The sequence below is a fragment of the Anas platyrhynchos genome, chromosome 5 (assembly GCF_047663525.1).
Source record: "Anas platyrhynchos isolate ZD024472 breed Pekin duck chromosome 5, IASCAAS_PekinDuck_T2T, whole genome shotgun sequence".
In the NCBI taxonomy this organism is placed as follows: Eukaryota; Metazoa; Chordata; class Aves; order Anseriformes; family Anatidae; genus Anas; species Anas platyrhynchos.
The window spans coordinates 55,125,561-55,146,613 of record NC_092591.1 but is presented as its reverse complement, the minus strand read 5'-3'; the positions used below and the strand labels follow the sequence as shown (position 1 = coordinate 55,146,613).

General features: G+C 37.5%; 1 protein-coding gene across 4 annotated transcripts in view; it reads right to left on the bottom strand.

Annotated features, from left to right (window-relative positions):
• Positions 1-21,053, bottom strand: part of NELL1 (neural EGFL like 1) — a 284,792-nt gene that overhangs the window by 125,328 nt on the left and 138,411 nt on the right. For all 4 annotated transcript variants that reach the window (XM_013102879.5, XM_027458303.3, XM_027458304.3 and 1 more), the window contains exon 13: positions 14,549-14,674. In XM_013102879.5, the coding sequence (XP_012958333.2) occupies positions 14,549-14,674 (126 nt within the window). The remainder of the gene's footprint in view (positions 1-14,548; positions 14,675-21,053) is intronic.

Below are 21,053 nucleotides of genomic sequence, written 5' to 3'. Positions count from 1 at the left end.
TGCTGCCCTATATAAAGATTTAACATACTCGATGAACAAAAATGATAGTCTTTCATTTTAGGGAAAGCAAGTCATTGGGTAGAACTTATTAAATTTCTCATAATAGTGGAGAGGACTTTTAGTTTTAGTCTCTGTAATGCTGGTCTTAAAGAACTTCCAAAACAATTTTGACAAGTAGCATAAAAGTTAGCCTGTACAGGGCTGTACTAATTCAGTACTGCTGTATCGTTTTGAACTACTCTGTGCCATACAAGTGGGCAATCTACAAGAAGAATAGTTTGAGGTTATTCTACCAGTAGTACGTCATCTCTTATCCTAACAATGTTTGTTTCTCAAAAGTAATATTGCATTGAACTGTGATGTAATCAGAGTGAAAAATCTGTCACAGACAGCAGAGTAACATTGCTTAAATGGAAAATCTGGTATCTCTAAAAACTACATCCAATACTAGGATTTCATAATAATAATGGTGAATAAAAATATGGTAAACACCACCACCTGTGTAAATTTCATAAGCTAGGAATTGCTCAAATAAGTGACTGTAGCATTATGTTCCTCAGCGAAGACTTAATTAAAGAATATTTTTTAAAAACGTTCAGAGACAATCACCCAAAGTCATGTTTTCAGAAAATACAGAGGAAAAGAGAAGGTCAGAAGACCTTTCTTGCACAGAATTATGGTGCCTGTAGAGCTGTCAGACAAGGAGAAACATAAGCAGTAGTCATTAAAGAAACTTATCCTCATGGAATTTCACACAGTGGAAACCTATTACAAGGTTTGTTGCTTTATTAAACACTGTAAGAGATTTTTTTTTTATTTGTTTTGTTTCTTGGGGCTTTTTTTTGCTTTTGTTTGAGAAAAAAAAAAAAAAGAGTTATTAATATAAGACTAAAATACTAACAGTTCTAGGTCCAGATGTTTACAGAGTGGAAGTCCTCAGTCACTACTTAAACTTGCTTTCTATTCCCATGCAGCACATAGGAAGGAGAGACAGAAAAATTCAAAGCAAAGTCCAAAATATATATAGTAGAGAGTCCTTCTGGAAATTTGCTGACAACCCAGTACCCACATTAATGTTCACAAAGGGAAGAAATTAAAAATTTTGCAGCAGATGCTTAATACTTTGCAGGCTCAGATCCAGCTTGAGAAGTATTATTTCTGACTGGAGAGCCAACACATGCCTGCAGAAGCAATCCAGTAGCAATCAGCAGCTCAGCACCTTACAGAATCTTTCTGATAAGTAGTTAAGTCTTATCCTCGGTTTCTATGAGACATATCTACATGTTGCTTTTATTTAGTACGCAGATCATGATCTGTTAAGAGCTGCACTATGCTAATAAGACAAGAATAAAAGCTTTTTCATTTTAATAGTGATTTATTCTTATACCATCTGTTGCTGGAAAACCTATATAACTGGGACAATCTACAGCACAGGATTCAAAATTGATCTGTTAACATCCTTCAAGAGCTGTCTGAATGTACTCATACACCAAGCACAATAAGCACTTAACCTTCATGCAGCATTAGTTTTTCAAGTTCACCGTACTTCGCTAATCTGTTTTAATCTCAACATCTCTAACTGTGTTAAGCACAGTAAACTTTCCACTGGAACAGAAATTTGGACCATAAAGGCAGTTAACCCATTGAAATAACATAAGGAAAACAAATATCTCTAAGGACTTCTGAAAAAATATCAGGTGAGGGCTTCATATTTCTAAAGAAGTAAGAAATCATTTTGTCAGTGAATTCATTAGCCTCTTTTCTCCAACACAAAACCAAAATCCACATAGAGTAATAACTGTCCTTGGTTCCCAATCCAATTTATGGATCCTGACAGGCAGTCTAATGGCACAGATGATTTTTAATAAATCAACAATCTCAGAGCACCAAATCAAAAGCAGCAGTGACTTAAAGAAAGACTTATTCTAAGTCCAGTTTGACAGCAGACCTGAATAAACATATATAATTTGATTTCTACAAGCTATAAACCCATCTTTGGGATTTTTCAGATTGCTAGGTAACCTCACTTTTAGCAACCTCAGCGTTGATTTCTACTTGAGTATTTAGCCATGTAAAAAAAACTACTTATTTTTGCATTGAGTTCATTCCAAGTCAAAAATGCTTATTTGACTATTTGTTTATAAAACATGCAAAAAAGCTGGCTCCTTGGGAAAGGAGTCTGCATAGATTACATATCAGAATATTAAAGGAGTGTTAAATTCTCCTATCTCATTATTGCTTTTTGTTTCTAATGTTCCTTTAAAAGAAGTTACATTTCCAATTCAATTAATGCCTTGAGTTAAGTCTTTCCAGCTGACTTTTTACACAACTTCTTCAGTCTCTGTGCAATAAAGAAACCCACTGCTGCCTTTACAAGTATCATCAATAATGTTCAGCTGTGGGTACTCAATCACTGAGAATTGGTCATACATTTTAGCAATACCAGTTGGAACGCTGCTCAGTTGCCCTTAAAAAAGGTCCTTTCAGTGTCTTCTGAAAGCATCAACCATGAAAGACGTATGTATGTTTATACATTTCACTCTCACTAGTGCCCTAAGCAAACGATTCTGCAAGATGTACAATTTCTGTTACTGTCACACATTAAACATCAGCTAAGAACGTAACTGTTGTTATTTTCATCTGTAACTTTTTCATTTTAATAAGCCCAGTCAGAGGCTCAAGTCTAACAGCAGCAACACACAAAAATACAGAGAAGCCTTCATCATCAGATGCCATATATATTTTGCATCAGCTTACAACAGAGCCCAAATCTGGGCAGAGAAGTCACTTGGACTGTGAATTTGAATCTTCACCAGAAACTAAAATAAGCCTCATTTCTTAAGTGTGAAGTGATCAAAAGATAGTTGTAAGTGACGTTAGCATGCCAGGCAGAGAAACAGGGAAATTAGCATGCTCTTAATGCATTAAGCTAGAGAGAAAGAAAGAACCCTCATGCCTAAGATTGAACCTCAAGCTGGAGGCCTTACTAGTAATCAAAGATGTCATCCATAGCACAGTGCACTCTTCCTCAAGAGCCGCAATCTAGTCCACGCTCAGATCATATGATCAGCTCTAGGATTTTGTCATGATCTGAAAATATTGAAGTTTCCTGCACTGTTGACAACAATCTGACATATCCTGTTAGCCCGCCTGTGCCTTGGGAGCTGGTAGTGTGCAGCCTCTCACAGAGTGGGGCTCAGGCATGGGTGCCATCTATCTGCTCCACTAGGTCACAGAAAACCTCCAAGACATTTCAACTGAAGATCTCTACATGTGCAAGCTCTTGGTCCCAAAACTAGAGAGTACTGAAGATGCAGTGAAATAATGAGTAAAAGGGCCTACTTAGACGAAAAGGATGTATGAATTATAGCAAGATCAGATGGAGTCTATCTTCTTTCTCTCCCCATTTCTATTGAGAAGCACATCTGGACACTGTAAAACCATACAAGACCACTGTTTACCTTTTCCATTCATCTCTTGTAATTGAAGACTCAGAGAGCTGGGGCTGTTCAGCCTGAAGAAAAGAAGGCTCCACAGAGACCTCACTGCAGCTTTTTGGTACTTTAAGAGGGTTTATAAAAAAATAGAGAGCAACTTTTTACTTGGGCAGATAATGACAGGGCAGGGGGGAATGGTTTCAAACTAAAAGGCAGGAGATTTAGATTAGATGTTAAGAGGAAATTCTTCACTGAGAGGGTGGTGAGGCCCTGGAACAGGTTGCCCAGAGAAGCTGTGGTTGCCCCATCCCTGGAGGTGTTAAAAGCCAGGCTGGATGTGCAACCTGATCTAGGGGTGGCATCCCTGCCCATAGCTGGGGGGTGGAACCAGGTGGTCTTTAAGGTCCCTTCCAACTCAAGCCATTCTACGATTCTGTGTTTCTACGATTTTGCATAATGCATTATAGGATTTGTGTAATTCTTAGAAGTATGTATGAAGTGAGGTAAAAGGGCAAAACATTTATATAGCTCTGTACTGAGTAGATACTGCTAGCACATGCAATAAAGACAATGACATTTTATGTTGTGGTGGAATGTGATTACAGTTGGGATGTCTTTGCTTTATTGCAAAGCCACACTTATAGCCTAAGTAAAATATGGGATGCAGTTCAGGACTGGATAGATACCAAGGAATCCATCTGAAAGCAAGGCTCCAAAAACTCAGTGGATTCCTTCGTCCCTTTGCGGACTGCATATGTGCATAAATATGTACATTCTTAATTTACTGCTTGAAGAGGAATTTGCTATGCCAGATATTCCACATACCAATGAAAACATCTGTGCTATTTTAGAAGAAGAAAAAAAAAAAAAAGACAAACCAAAAACTAGCAAAAAGGACAAACATTATTCAATAGTTCAGCATTATGAATGTTTATATACATTATTTTTTTCAGAATAGGACCTTCCATTATGAGAAGCACAAAGGAGTCTAAATCAAATCCCTAGAATCCTGAAGATGTTTTGTAGCTTGGAAACTTTTCTTCACTATAAATAAATAAGAAAAAGTATTTTACTCTTACAGATCATTAAGCTCTTACTCTGTTTCACCCTTATACTTTGCTTCAGAGCCCTTTCTGCTATCATCTGCCATGGCAGGAAAGCCTTCCCCAAAACACCTAAATGATATTTTCTAAAAATGAACTTCATTTGTTAACTGTGAAAAGAAAACAATCCAAGCACTAGCAATAAACTAATCGAATGACTAGCGAGGCTGGTCCATTCATTTGTTTAACTCTGTCCCACTTCTCTGACAGTGAACAATGAAAGTTATTCCTGAGGCAGTTAACAGATCCCCAATTTGAGCAATTACTGCAAGCAATCATGTAACTGAACTGAGTATTTTCATACTATGAGGCAAAAAGCCTGAAGTAGAAAGAATGAAAATATTAACTACAAAGTGAGACATCAAAGCATCTCTTTCCCACTCCCTCTGTGCTATTCCCAAAGGCTTCATGTCTTAAGGACCAAGAAAGTCTGCTTGCCAGTGGCAGCTCCTCCACAGTCCTTAAAATTATTTTACCAACCATTCAGAAAGGCAACGTTACCAGAACTATGGTTATTCATTCAAGTTTACAAACACAGGAATTTATTTAAGTTATTGAGGTTAAAAGACATACTAGAATTCACCTCTTAACATTACCCATACTAATTACCTATTTCAATATTTTTGCTGATGCACAGAACAATAAAGGTGTTCCAGAAGCAGTACCAAACCACCCCAAAGGACAGACCACATTGCACACCTTCAGAGCAAGAGAAACTCTGCCCCATCCACTACTCCCCCATAAACACATTTCTGCTGAATTTTTATTATTACTATTTTATTTAATTATTACTATTTTATTTATATGTGTTATCTGGGAATCCACAGAACTAGAAAAGCAAGAGCTGGATAATTCACAACACATGCCTAAACAGGGCTTACACAACCCCAGCCACTTCAAACAAAGAACACAGCCATCATTGAACCAGGGTCCTAAGGTCTCTTCAGTATCTAAGATTGCTCAGAAGGCAATTCTTTGATCACTTGTATACAGTAATTGATACTCAAAAATCAATGGTTGTTAATAAAATATTAACTTTTCCCAATCAATATCCACACGTCTATAAAATATTCAGCACAGGTCAAAAATGATACCATACTGAAGCAAGAAATGTTAATGAAATATTTCTGAGTGTAAAATATACACTTAGAGTAAAAAGGAAAAAAAAAAAACAAAAAACAAAACAACAACACGGAAGAACCTTTGTCATACATATTTCTCACTGCCAAAAAAAAATTATCAGACATAAGCACTATGTGCTTCATGGAAAATTCTGTTAAACTTAACAAGCTTCTCGTAATTCCTTTGTTTCAGAAATAAAGGCCTTATTCTGAAAACATTAAATCCAAGCAGCAAATACAAGATACAATTGCAGATCTGCTACATGCTGCACATTTCATGAATATGCCAGTTGTTCCTTGGCAGCCTAGTCTCATCTACCATGGCACACTACCTTTCAGAAGGAAACCACCAAGTCATACATCTGTCAAAACCAAGTTAATAGACTGCAAGTCCCTGGTCCTTCTAGGACTCTAGCAATGGCATCCCTGATCATTTCCATCATTTCTTAAATCTTTCTTAAATCAAAGTGGTAGGAATTTGGCACTCCCACACTCCACCAAGGAAGGGCTCCGCTTCCTCAGTGTGGGATTTCTCTGGAAGAGATGTATATGTAAGTGCCATACACTACACAGCTTTTGGTCACACCAGACCACAAATGCCACACACAACATATACGTAAGCATACTGGAAGACCACTTGAGCCTTTTTTTCTGTAAGATTTCCGGACAGTAGCATGTTAGTCATTACTACTGCAAATAGACCAGCCATATAACCCATTCATGTAGCACAAGAAACACCATACACAATCTCTGTCTAGCCATTAGTCATCCACGTAAAATTTCATCTTCATCTACTCAAGCAATCTGTTTAAGCAGAAAAAAAAAAAAAGAAGGATATAGCAATTAAAATAGAAAATTACCATCTAGCATGGTCAGTGTTTTGCCTAGCTAACGAGCCTTTGGCAGTAGATATGGACAACGCCTGGGAATCTGATAATTGGTATTGGTGGGTTAGGCCACATTTGCCCATCTGAATTGCTGACCATATACACACCATGCATCTTACTTGGGATCATGCTTCAGAGCTTCTTCCTTTACACACACACCATCTTGCAGCTGAACGCAAAAAAAAAAAAAAAAAAAAAAAAAAACGAACAAACAAAAAACTTCTAAACTTCTTTAATACACCAGAAGGATGCTGTGGAGAGAGGGGGGTAGGGGCAGAGCAGATCTTTCCAAGGGGAAAACATGAAGTTAGGATAAAAACTTGGAATACTTGGCCATATTGCACTTGGCCATTGCACTGCTTGGCCATAAACCTAAAAATAGGTTATTTTAGGTTAAAGATGGGAAGAGTAAAGCACATTCATGAAAAGAGGTTTTAAATATTAACAAGGACTGCAAATAGAAAGGTCAAAGCATTCTCCACATTCATTGAGAATATGACAGAAGGTGACGGGCTTAAATTGTGTCAAGGGAGATTTAAGTTAGCCATTAAGCAAGCCTTTCCAAATGGCTAAGTACAGCGGAGAGAGAAAAATGTTAAGGAATTCCCTGTTCTGTTCTGTGGTTGTTTTTTTGTTTGCTTGTTTGTTTTTTCCTCTCCTGTAAGAACGGGTGAGACTAAGGATGTTTTAGGTACCACCGATCCTGCCTCGAGGCAGGGTGGTGAACCGGATGTCCTTTCCATGATTCGGTTATTTCCATAATTTGGTAAGGGAGTGCAACTGAATGGTTTCTAGAAACAGGATACGGTGTTGGGGAACGTATTCTTGTTTGAACAGATGAGATGACAAGCCCGGGCTGTTAGAGGTCCAAAAAGATCAGAATTTGATTGAATAACATCTTTCCCAAAATCAAGTGACACTCCTGAAGGCATCAACATCTACTGTGGAAGTGGACGACTAAAACATGAGAGCTTTTTGCTTCCGTCCGCTGACACTGATCCAGCATCCTCTGCATGTTTTCAAGACAGCATGTTCCCACTAATACATTGGTGTGGTGACTCTACATTCCAGCTCTCACCTCATGAACCGTTTGTAGTAATTGCTAGGTTTAGGATAGAGATCAAGAACTCACAGACCACAGAAATAGATTTAGTCCCGTTGAACCAAGAATAAATCCTTCATAAAGAAGCTCAGGACAAATGCTGACTGGTGACATGGAAAAAATTACCCTTACTTGTTCTTTAGATAGGCAGCTTCATTTATGAGTCTTGAATGAGTATTAAATCAAAATCATGATTTTTAAGCCACTGAGCATGCACATGCAATTTGAAATACTAAATTATAGCATATGCACCAGCACCAAAGGCTGCACCTAAGAAATCATGTAAAAATGCTAATTATCCCTAAGTCCAGAAATACAACTATCAGCATGACTTGTGGTCAGCTGTTTAATTAATTTTACTATTAATAAAGTTAGAGAAAATCAATGTGTCAGAAGGACTTGAAAGGATTACCAACTATTCTGGACAAATTAGCAACACATCCATGCCTCAAGCACAAGAAAGCACAAAGATGTTTAATTAAACTATTTACCAGTGAGGAATTTAAATCACTATAAATATTACATTTTGAGCGCATTTTTTCCCAGATTGAAAGCACTTCGAAGCAAATAATATGCAGTTCCCCAATGGCATTTTTTAAAGGAAGGAATGTAAAAAATGTTGCAGTTAAATCTACTAAATGAAGGTGAAGTCAGGAACAACAGAACGTAACACAGCATTTAAAAACTAGAGGACAGGTGAATAATTCAATTCCTAAGTAACAAAAGATGTTACAGAACTTCATGGAAAGAAGAAGATTTACAACATTAAGGTCACATGGTTACTCAAGGCCTATGCACATTGTGCTTCAACTAATCGCTTTTGTTTCCTGTGAAAATACTGATCCTTGTTGGTATGTCTGTTTTTCCCACACCTCATTTTTCAGATCCCATTTATTAGAATCTTCAAAGCTTCCTGTGTCACATTTGTGCCACCGTGAATTTCGGTTAGATGCTCCACTTCTCCTTACCTCAACTACCTCTTTTCCAAAACAGCAATTAAATACTTATCAGCCATCCAGGGATGCACTGAAAAGCTACCTTATCCACGTTAATACAGCATTTTCTGACAGTACAAAAGAATTATCCCGTTTAGTATTATTATCAATAGAGCTTCCCTGTGGCAAGAGCACACTAGTTATCTCTCTATGGGACTTATCTAAAGCCAAAATTAAAGCAACTGAAAGCCTTCCATTGAGTTAATGGGTTCTGAGTCAAGACCTGTGCGAGTGTCAGTCATCTGACACTGATTCACTCTGCTTTTGTTTTGCTGGATTGACTCAGTGCTCTTCTAGTCATCTGTTGACTTGTCCTGCAGAGCAAAGAAATGTTCTCTGATGCAGGCAATACCCAAGGGTACATAGATTACCTGCAGCTGAACTTGGCCAATAGCCCTCTTTGGGGCTTGAAACAGCTGCTACAGCATTTCAAGGCACATGAAACTAAGCATTTTCCTTCACAGTTCTGGGAACAGAGATGCTATTGACTGCAGTTCAAACAAAAGAGTACTGCTTAACACTGAGAGCTAATTCCTGTCCTGCCTTTTAGCACTTGACACATAAGGACCTCAGGAAAGAAGAGACTGGCATCAGAGTGTTTTGTGCCTGCTGAGTTAATACAATCACAGAAACATCCGTTCAGGGTTACTTAAAACCATTTTCCAAATGCACAAGTATTGTCCTGATGATAGCTGCAGCAAGACAACAAGCACGCAAATCAAGCTCACAGGACAATGAGCTGTCCTCAGCATGTAGAGGACAGAGTGGACTCCAAAACAGGGAATGCTTCAGAGCAGTACAAATTAATACATTAGCATCAGACAAAATCAGGAGGGTCCAGATCTTATTGAGGTCCTTACCCCCAGCAGTATCCACTGTGCTGAACATCTGCTACCTAGTCTGTAAATGGTGATACATGACTATGACCTAAACTCAATTCATGTTTTTCATAATGTTTCATTTAAAATTACATGTATGTCATGCTAGGTTAGATATCCACCACTGATATACTTTAGAACAGCAACATCTGAAGAGGATGTTGCAACATCACTTCCCCTGAACGTGCCTGAAAACAATCCCACTACAGATCTATCTTGACTGCCTAATGACCCAGATTTCACGTTTTCAGCTAGCAGACATGTCTATTCTGTCCATCATCTGAATAGTGGTAACATTTATTTACTGATCTTTGACCATGCTAGACCCCACTCAATACTTGGAAAATCCAAATGTCACAACAAAATATTAGCGTTTCTTTCTTGAATGCTAATTTAGTTCACCAAAAAGGAGGAGGTAGAAAAGAGGGTCAGTAGATTAGATTGCAGTAACAGCACTTTCTTTCCAAAAGTGACTATATTATCAATTGGCCGCCTAAAAGCTTCTATTCAGGTCTTTTTCAAACACAAACCATGGTTCTGGATGAGAGGCCAGGAGCCTGCCCTTTGAGATTGCCACTTTGCCACTGTGATGCTTGCTGCATTATTAGTATTATTATGGGGTCAAATACACCATCTTGAACCTGACAGGTAAATTCCAGCAACAAAAATCTCAAGGCATCAATTTCAGTGATAGCAAACAATTTGAACAATTTTTGCTCTAACAATTGCAGGAAATTTCCGCAGTTGAGTTGCTTTTCTTGGATGGGGGAGTGGAAGAAGAAAGAGCAGGAGAAGGGAGCTGCTGTTTTTTTCCCCTTGAAATTTAGATTTTGCAGAACTCCACATCTGTCTATGCTTTAGGCACAATCCTTCAAATATGCTACATTGGAAAGATTGCTATATATGCTTGCATGTTCACAGCCAACATACTGCACAAAGGCTTGTTCTGAAAGGGCATTGTATTCAAAACTGAACATTCCTCCAGAAAGTACCAAAAGGGACTTATGAGACAATCCTTCCAAACCATTAGGTTTTCCTACTTTCTTTTGCCTATCCATACTGTAAATCAAATTAACATATAAACTACAGATTAACAAATATTTGAATTCTAAGTTGTTGTTTGTGTTGTTTTTTTTTTTTTATCTAAACAATATGTTTCTATATAACATCAATTTTTCCATAGGATGAAAATGCAGAGTAAATTATTTTCAAAATATTTGCTGTTTCCATGGTAGATAAAGGCTTGTCTTTTTCAAGTAATGTTTTAGTGACTCTTGCTTAGAGAAGCCAAAGGTAAGACAAGTTCTGTCAATGTTATCACAAAATGAGGACTGAGAAAGGGTTAAACTGGAATTAGATGATCCTTGAGACCCCTTCCAACCCAGGCCACTCTATGGTTCTCTGTTAAAGGCCAGGTATTTTTATCATCCTCACAGAAAATGCCAGTAATATGCATAAACTGATGAGACCCATCTACACCATTTCTTCTTCATGTCACCACAACACATCTAGTTTATATGGATAACTTAAAGCCTATTATGATAAAACAGCATTTGCTCACTTGATTCAATGGCAGCGAGGCATAAAAATAATATGTTGTTTCCAACTGAAGAAGAACAGACCTCCAAACGCACTTCCAAAATCATACCAGAGAACAGCTGCAGCCCACCGGAGATAAAGAGTAAGGGATTTTTAATATGAAATTTATAATGTTTTAAAAAAGCATTTGAAGCAAACACCCATAATGCTATGTTAGAAAAAAGCAATCCAAGAGACCTTATTTTTCAACAAGCAAGAATAAAAAAACTGTGCAAGTCAATAAAATGCTTTAAATCGGTAGATTGCAGTAAACGAGAATATCCAGAGCAGCAAATCTTGCTGCCATTTTCAGAATGGGTAAGACTGTGATTTACCTGAGAACAGATAAACAACCTGTCAGTGTCATGCGAAGAGAGCAAAAGAAGCTTCCTGTTCAAAGGTAACTTCTCTTAATAAAACCGTCTTTCACTGAACAACTTAACTAACAACATTCACAACTCCAACCTCCAGGAATAGGAAAGCACAAAACCATAAATAAATCTTTCTTTCATTAATCTACTTTTCTTGTCTGAGCTATTGCTAGGCAGATAAACCTATCACAAAATAGCATGGGGTAAACCTCAGCACACCAGGCCTTTTGCTTATGCAATACTTAAAATTGATTATACACAAAAATATCCACTACTTATTTTAAATCATATTTCAGATTTTAATATAATTGTAGACTTCATTCAGAATATTATTTTTGTTACTACTTTGTCTGTGTGACTGCTTTTGCTAAGGACTCAGCATAGCTTCCAATAGAGTATCTTTTTTACAAATAACATCAGGAAGCTACTGTCCCAACAGTTCTTACGATCAGAACCAAGAAACATTATTCAACAAATGTTTGGAAGAAGAAGAAAAAAAAAAAGTGTAATCAACAGCAAAACAGTACAAATGTGTTTAATTTGAAAAAGGACACAGGAAACAAAGTATTTAAAATTCAGCAATATGCAAATTAAACATCTCATTTTGCTCAGTTCAAGTTGACCTAGCATTTCAATTTTCACTTCATTTCTTTTTGAAAAGATAAAAACCCCAATATCAAATTGAAATACGCTGTTCAGTTCAAAAGAAGTGTTTCTCACTCAAGCCTTCCACAAATCACTGCTTCTCAACTTCTGAAAGCCACCAGAGCAAAGGGGCCAGAAGGCATAGGGCTGGCCAGAAATACAGAATATTCTCAAAAGCCCACACCTTAAGTCGAGGACTCTTTGTACCTCGATGAATTAAAGTCAGTCTTCCCAAAGAATGATACCTCTTACTCCGGAAATATTTCTGCTTTTGAGTCAACATAGCGTAAAATGCATGCAAAGCAGTACACATGCCTTAAGCATTTACATTTGAAACTTGTTAACCTTAATCTTGAGCCCATTACAGCCTGATCCCACATAAACAATATTCAACTGCAATCTGAATGTTAATTCACTCAGCTTTCAGATTTGTCCCCAAATGCATAGTTCAATAAAAAGATAATTTCTCATTTCTTTTGAATAAAAAATTAAAAGTGGAGTAATAGCTAGAATCCAGTTTGCTCATGTCTGCTACACAATGGTGCCAGCATGAGAGGAAACTAGTTAAGTATTTGCTACCTGCTTTTTTCTTCTATTGCACTCTTATTTGAAATACATTTGTTCTTGTAACATACTATTATTCATGGATACAACAGACAATGAACCAAGATTGTAAGTTACATTACATACTCGCTGTACTTTGTAACTGTGATGTCAAAGGAAGTCATTTCAGTAAGATTATAAAAACTGCAAGAAATATTTATCTCACTCTTTCCATTATTTCTTTCTTATACAGGTCCTTTTTTTTTTTTTTTTTTTTGTGGTTGCATGCATGCACATTAAAAGAATGTTCACCAATTACTTTAAAGCAACTCATCTTACTAATGCACAGGTTTGCTGTAAATCACAAATAACCTGCTTTCTAAAAGATTTGCATGCCTAATGACACTGCCTTGCCAGAAGGAAAGGAACGTTAGAAAATTAGTAGTGCATATATGAAAAGCAAGTGGCAATTATCAAAAACACTTTCCCCATCACTGAAGGCTGCTCCCTCACACAGCAGTCACACACAACAAAGTTTAAGTTCTGAAACTTTTCTGACATGTAAAAGATCAAGAAAAACTCCAAAGACAGAACGTATACAGAAATAATGACTCTCTGGGCCAACTAAGAATCAGTTTCCTGGCAACTATTTAGTATCAGCCTCCCTCGAGAGGTGAGCAGAACCTCCTGAAGTTTTTATGAACTACACCATCATGGCTCCAAGACATACTGTCATCATGAAAGTCAACATTTACTATGACCTTCCCTAAGGACAAGAAGAGCATTACAACGTAATTATTCTGGGCTGGAAATCGTTCTCATATTGAATACTCCTGTGCCATCCTTCCACTTGAGAGAATAGCTCACCTAACACAATTCTAAACCTGGTGTTGTGTCAAGCTTGCTTATTTCCATTTCAATAAATTTGTCTGATATTTTCCTTCCTTGCCAGACAGGTGCACCATGAAAATAATGTTGAGATCAGCCTTTCTGGAAGATTGTGACTGACAGATGTTATACAGTTAAGTATAGTTGACCAAGGCATTTCAGTAACTTCTCACATTTTCACTAAAAATTGCCAGGGAAGGTTTCTTAAAAACCTGTAGATGGAAATGAGACCTATCTGCCTTTCCCTAAGAATTTTTAGAGCTCATTTTGCTGACAAGTATTTAAAAAAAAAAAAAAAAAAAAAAGTATCACTGGATTAGTTATCTAAAGCTAACATACCACTTCGCTTTTCTAAATAACGTGTAGCAGGCCTGGAGACATTAATTCTCAGCATTAAGAGCAACAATTTTCACACCACGTAATGATACATTTTTACTTTTGCTTTTATATATTTATCTCAGCTTTGTCTACAAAAAAATTCCTCTTAGCTAATTTCTGAAGTTTCAATCTATTGACCGGTTTATACATAATAAAACATCATTTCTTCTCACTGTGCATGAACCCTTTTCATGTCCTTGCTATAATAAAGCAGGTCCAATGGTTTGGGTGAGTTATTCTCCCATGAAGAGGCAGGACTGAAACTTTGGAGTAAAGGTGATGGGCACATCAGTGCTAGGAATCTGACATGATCTGATCTCCAGCTGTCCACTTCACATGCAATCAAGAGGTAGGACATGAAGGGACAATGTTCTGGTTGACAACAGCACTCAGGTGCAGGTATCACAAAGCTTCCTGAGCCACCCTCCAGTTAATCCCAAGGGGCACACACATAAGAAACGTACCTCATACCATTTTTATCTATCACACTTGTGTCAATTACACCAGCCGTGGGTCAACAAGTACATTGCTTCTGGTATGGCCTGGGGACTTATTAGAAAGTGAGGAATACACAAAGCACACAGAGTATGATAACACTATTGCTATATACATAAGAGCTCACCTGTACATGAGAAATCATCTACTCGGACATATCCCTTGACACAGTCACAACGATAGGATCCGGGCAAATTAACACACACAGTGTTGGCATGACAGTAATGCATCTTGGCAGCACACTCATCAATATCTGCAGGGAAGAAGAACCAAGGAAAGTCACAGTCAGGCTCAGTTAAATAAATAATATGACATAACATTAGAGTAAGAAAAGATAAATTTCATTTACAACTCCAAACGTGATCTGGTTGAACTCCAGCATTAAAGAACAAAGAACAACGCAAATTTAGTGGAAAATTATTTCTTAAGGTATAGTCAAAAGTCCTGCAACACAGTAATGAAGGGGTTCCTTCCCGTGCTCTTAATAAAAAATTTAAAAATATTGTTTCTTAAATGAAAACTCTGGAAAAAGTAACATGAACTTTTTTTATATATTAATTAAAAATCAAAATGATGCAGTTTTTAAACACATAAATCAGTATCAGAAATAAGCAACACTGAAAATCCTAACTCTGACTCATAGGTAGCCAAAATTATTAAGGCGTGGGAACTCTGAACAACATAATACTGGTTGTAGTGCTGAACAGATATGGCATGACAACAAGGCAAATTCAAATGAAGAGCTGATCAGTGAGTATTCCAGCTGTCTGTGAAACAAACTTCTGCTCCAGGAACAGAACAGCACTATTACTGAACAGCACTCTGCACTGCTTCCACGTCCCACACAGGCAGAAGATCAAGCCAGATGCCTAAGAACATTTTTAGCTTTCCTTACATTATCCCAATACAATACAATAAATAAATAAATAAGGATGACTTAGGAATGGCAGTAATTTCGCCTCATATCTGTTTGCTTGAGCAATCTCTCCTGCTATTGCAAACCCAAAATTCAAAATTATTGTTTTCACAATGGAGAATAAGCCTATCATTTACTAGCCTGTCTAAATATCCCAAAGTGATACTGTAAACTGTAAAATATTCTCCCTTCCTTCCCCACAAAACCAGATATTATACTGAAGAATTCTTTTTTTTTTTTTTTTCTCAGCAAGATAGATTTTCTGCTTAGTAGCACAGATTTTACATAAAGTAATTCATGGCTTTCAAAAGATTAATTCTAGTATTACACATGTTCACACAAAAGAAAAAAGAATCAGACTCACTTTTCCCACATCTCCTTCTCCTTGTTATTGATCGCTCACACTCAAGAAAGCTAGTAACTAATAACAGAGCTGGAGAACTTCCTTAGTTGGTGAGGTTCAGATGAGCTGGTCACCCCACAGTGTGGTATCCTAACACACCCCTCTGCAAAGCCGCATGCAGACACCAAGCTACAGGCTCCCCCAGCCTTCACCACACGGTGCTTATGGAGATGCAATAGCAGTGCTAATTGGGGTTAGTACAACGTCATCAGCATTTAATCTCTGAAGAGGGGCCTTAATTGTGCAAATATTGAGTTAGTTCAATTGCTTAGTTGCTTAAATGCAGGTAACCTATTTGACTTCCCTGAACAGCAGTAGCTGCAGTTGAAATACACCCAGGTTTTCCAGCCTTGAAAGCAAAACCCATGCCAGCTCTGCTTATGCTTTCTATATACCACAGACGTCTGTCCAGTAGGAACCATGAACTAAATCACTTCACACTGGCCACCAAACAGCTGTCAGTTGGGAGTGATTTCCAACTGCTACCAACTTGGGCTGAATTAAAAATGATGGCCTGGAGGCAAGACTTTGTATACCACTGCAAACACCTTGAACTACCTCGCTCCTGCATTTCTGTTGTTTCTGTTGCTGTGACACTTGATGAAATGAATTTTAAAAAGTCAGAGGCATCAATATACAGAAGATAAAAGCCAAGAAAAATCCTCCCACACGTCTTGTTATCACACCACCAAGTGCCATAGCCACTTGGGAAACACTCAGGTGTTGATGTGTGTTCACACTGTTCTGCTTGCAGACTCTTTTTAATAGGCTTTTGGAATATAGCTTTGAGGAGTTTTATTCTTGCATATCTAATAATTTTTCTGGCATTAAAGGGAGAGGAACGAAAAGATGTCTGAAAATAAATCTATAATATCTAAATAGCAATGAATTCTTTTGAAAATTAACCTGATGTGCTTCTACCTTCTATCCCCAGCTTCCTCCCCAAATTCACCGGACAACAATCCTCCTCTTTCTTCCCCCAAAGAGAAGCGAGAGGATTAAAACTCTCAAAGGTGGAGGAATTGAACTGTAACACCAAATATGAGAATTCCCAGGTATAAAAGAAAATCCACAACCGATATGAATTTCTCAAAAGGAGAATAAGAACTTGAATTGATGGCTTAACTATAAATAGAGGAACTGAGAACAACCAACACTGGGTTACAGCAGAAGTCCTCGAGTCCAAGAAGAACTGGGCCTAACAAAAGAAGCAGAAGGAAGAAAAGATCCCTCTCTTCAAACTTTGCTCATTTAACTCTTTTCACAGTGTTTCTCTGTGCATTTTCCACATATCCGTTCAGTATTTCACATTTTCTTTTACCTTTGCAGTATTAACCTTCTACTAACACATGTGTTTCCTTTATGGAGAATAATATTGAGAGGTCAAAACCAGCAGTAGTACTTTGTTATTGAAGCCTGAAGGGCAATGCTAAAGTTGTTGTTTTAGGCCACAATTTTACAAATTCTTGTAAAAGGTTAGGTATTCATCACAAAAAGCTTTGGGTTTTTACTTAATATTGTTAGAGTAAAATCTATAAAGCACACAGTGGTATATACCAGCTCAGTTGTAATGGAACTCAAATTGTGATTCATGAGTATAGATTGCGTGTCACATTTGAAATATTAGAGCTCATCTTCTAGTGGTCTTTTGAGGTGATAAAAATACATGATTAATGTTTCTCTCCAGATTGGTGAAGTAGTTTGTTTTTCTTTTAAAAAGGTATACTTATGGTCTTTAAAATGAGACTTGACACAGCATAATGATCATTCACATATCACCAGCTTCCATCTACATAAGCTGCTTCTTTGCAACAACAAAGGCATTTGGGCTTCAGCTTTTCCATAAGAACTGTTACGTTACAGAGTAGGTTGGTTCAGTGAGTGCTGTTCTACTGGCTTCAAGGGTTTCCTTAACAGTTACCAAAATAGTGTTTATTACCTACACCGAGCTCTCTCTGCTGCAGTACTCACCTACCCTACAGCTAATCAGGAATCACGATTACTCCTTACAGTTCTAAATAGTGTTCATGAACTTAAAAGGAAACATACGCATGTTATGTTCTATCATCAGTGTCAGCACACCCAGCAATGCTCTGAGTGCACTCTGAGTACAAAGCACAAGAACCTTACCTCAGTGGAGCTACCTGCTTAGCACCTGATATGATTTTTTTTTGCTTCACCAGAAGCAGTTGTCATCTCATACCAACCAAAACAAGACAGAAATACAAGTTGTGTTATGCCTTGACACGCGATGGTACTGCCTCTGTCTGACATACAAATCATAATTTGGGGCAAAAAAAAAGGCTGTTCAAAGGAAAATGAAATTTATTTCTATAAGAAATATAACTAAACCAAAGTAAACACTTTGGATTAAACTATTTGGCTTATTAAACTGCAAAATGAAATAAAAAAGACATTTGGTGCATGTACACTCTGCACAGAGGAAGAAAAGAAAAGAATAAATTAAAACTTTGCTGCATCACAGAGATAGTAAACAGGAAAAATGAACACTTCGGATGTAAAGGTAATTTCTGATCGTTTAAAAATAAATAAATAAAATAAAAACAAGAAAAGAAAAAGCTTTAACGCAGGGAAAATGACCAAGCCAACCAACCCACAGCCAGTGAAAGAGTTTCTCTTCTACACATGTACTGCATAAACTTTACAAACCACTTGACCCTCTTCATGTCCCACTTGGAATCCTATTGCCAAATATTTAAACATAGATTACAAATAGAAACCAAATCACAACTAGAGGTTCTTGTCTCCATTTGTCCCCTCCAACAAAAGTTACATCAAGCCAAATTAATCTCTGCTGTAAATAGGGCATAGATCCTGTTAATAGTAATGGGAGTTTCCGTTCACCCAAAAGGGGAAAGGGACCTACTCTTTTTTAAACCGTCAGTCCTGTAATAACCACAAATGAGCAATCTTGGAAACAATGCGCTCTGCATCTGCTGTTGCAAATGACTGTTTGTGTGCTTTTTATAATAATCCATTTGGACATTAGCGGTATCATCAACCATTGTTTGGGGCTTCACAGTTTAAATAATGGAAGACAATAATATTCAAATCAAAACAAAATGAAACCAACTATGCAGTGTTCCAGAGCATTATCAGATGATTTATTTGGAAATCTATTAAGTATCAGAATCAATTACTCTAGTTGCAACTGTCTTGCATTTACTTGCTTTCTGGCTGGAAAGCAAATTTTCCCAACTTTAATTCCAATTTTCAAGCACTCTATAGTGAAGAATAGATAGAAAAGGAACGTTGAGAATAAAAAGACAGCTTTTCAGAAAGCTCTGACATCTAATTCTTGATTCCTTAACAGAAAACATTATTCACGGGGGCCGGGGAGTGTCTCCCCAGCCAGCCCCCCTTTTATACAAGTTATTACTAAACCATGATTTCAGCTGTATTCAACTCTACTCTAAATAATCTACATTTTTCAATATGTGAAACCAACCTCTGTTGTTCTTTAGATTTTAAATCTTACAGCATATTCACAAGCTGATGGAATCAAATAAAACAGAGTTTTCAAAATAGCAGAGCACAGTGGAGCAGAAGAGAGGTCCTAAAATTTCAGTCACCCTATGCTTATGCAAAAACAAACACATGCTGTTTTCACTCTACTGACTTAGCAGTTCTTTGTTCATTATATTTATTTTTTGCTCTCTGAATTCTCCCTGATTCTGTTCTCTCCCATTTTCATCTCCTTTCCGCTGCCAGACTCACTGGACTTCAGCTCTGCTTCTCTTTTTTTCCCCTCTGCTCCTATTGTCTTTTGTCTTTTGCATATGTCTCACATAACCAATACCTGTTTGCTGTTGTTGGTTTTTGGTTTGTTTTTAACCTTTAGCACAGGATTGTTTTTGCAAACTGTGCAATGCAACCCTCCACGAAGAGATTTCAGGGAGCCATAAAGCAAGACAGAGCAGCAGTCAGCAGCTCCCTGCGAGCTGGCAGCAGCTCAGGTTCCCTCAGTCAGAAGAGTAAGAAAAAACTAGTTGTTGGCTGCCAATGTTTAAGCTAGCCTTAAACCTCTTTACCAACTTGGACTCCTTGGTAGCAATTCATCTCCTCCAAGGCAGGGCAGCGCGGCAAACAGACAACCCTCACCATTCCAGGCTTAGATGGACGGACTTGCTGTCCAGTTACAAACAGGGAAAGAATTCCTAACAAAAGCAGATAAGTCAAAGGAAAACCTCCATTTCATCAAGGCTGAGAAATGTTACCCTAGCATCAAAAGTAAGTAGCTAGCTGAAAATGCCTCCGTAAATTAGGGTTGGCGTAGCATCACCTGGGAATCCGTAAGCAATATAATAACTATAAATATAACATCAGAAAGTACTATCGCTTTGAGAGCTTCATTAAAACGATGTAACCTCTTCCTCTGGGCAGCATAAAAGTGCTTTACACTGATATACCTATTTTACGATCAAGACAAGTATCAGTATTCCATATCTGCTTTCTATCAATTTAACTGCCCCTCTAGGGATTACAACTGTATAACTAGGAGGTTAAACACAAAAATAAGCATTAAAAAACATATTTACATGCAAATCACACTTGAATAGTCATACTTTCCAGAGCAGAACAGGCCACGTCTGAACTAATGTAACATTCCTGAGAAGGACAATAGGATATTCGAATAAAGTCACCTCCTGTCTCCACCCCAAAGCCCCAGCTGTTTATTTTATCACTTTTAGGCTTAAATCTTCTACCTTACATACTCTAGCAAGTGACTAGAATTCACCAAGATCACAATATGAGCACTCTTTTGGTACATCTTTTCCAGCTACATTAGAAAAGCATCCACACAGCAGCCATAAAGTGGTTGCTTTCTAAAATCCCCTCTGGTGAAATTAAGCCCTAGACATTAAAATATTGCTTAGGCACAAGATGAGCTCCTTTTTACCATCCCTGATAATGCTTTCACCAATATACAAATGATTATTCTCATTGCTTTATGTTACACTTTTTTGCCTTAAAAATGAAAATAAAAAATAGAGCTTCTCACAACCTGAGTCCTCACTAATGTGACCAAATCTTTGGAGCCAAGGTATTTCAGCTACGGTATTTTTTCTCATCATTCCTCAAAATACCACAGTCATATGATCAAAGTCAGTACAAGACTCTTTTGTGCTTGCTGTCCAGACTATCTAGTGTCCCTCTAGTTAGAAAATTTTTCTTTTACAATTCTACTGAATTGGCTCCTGTCAGGCAAACTGAAAACTTGCGGTTCCACTACTCCCTTGTATTTTCCGTCATTAGGTTGGCAATTTACGGTGTATTATTAGATGTCTGTGT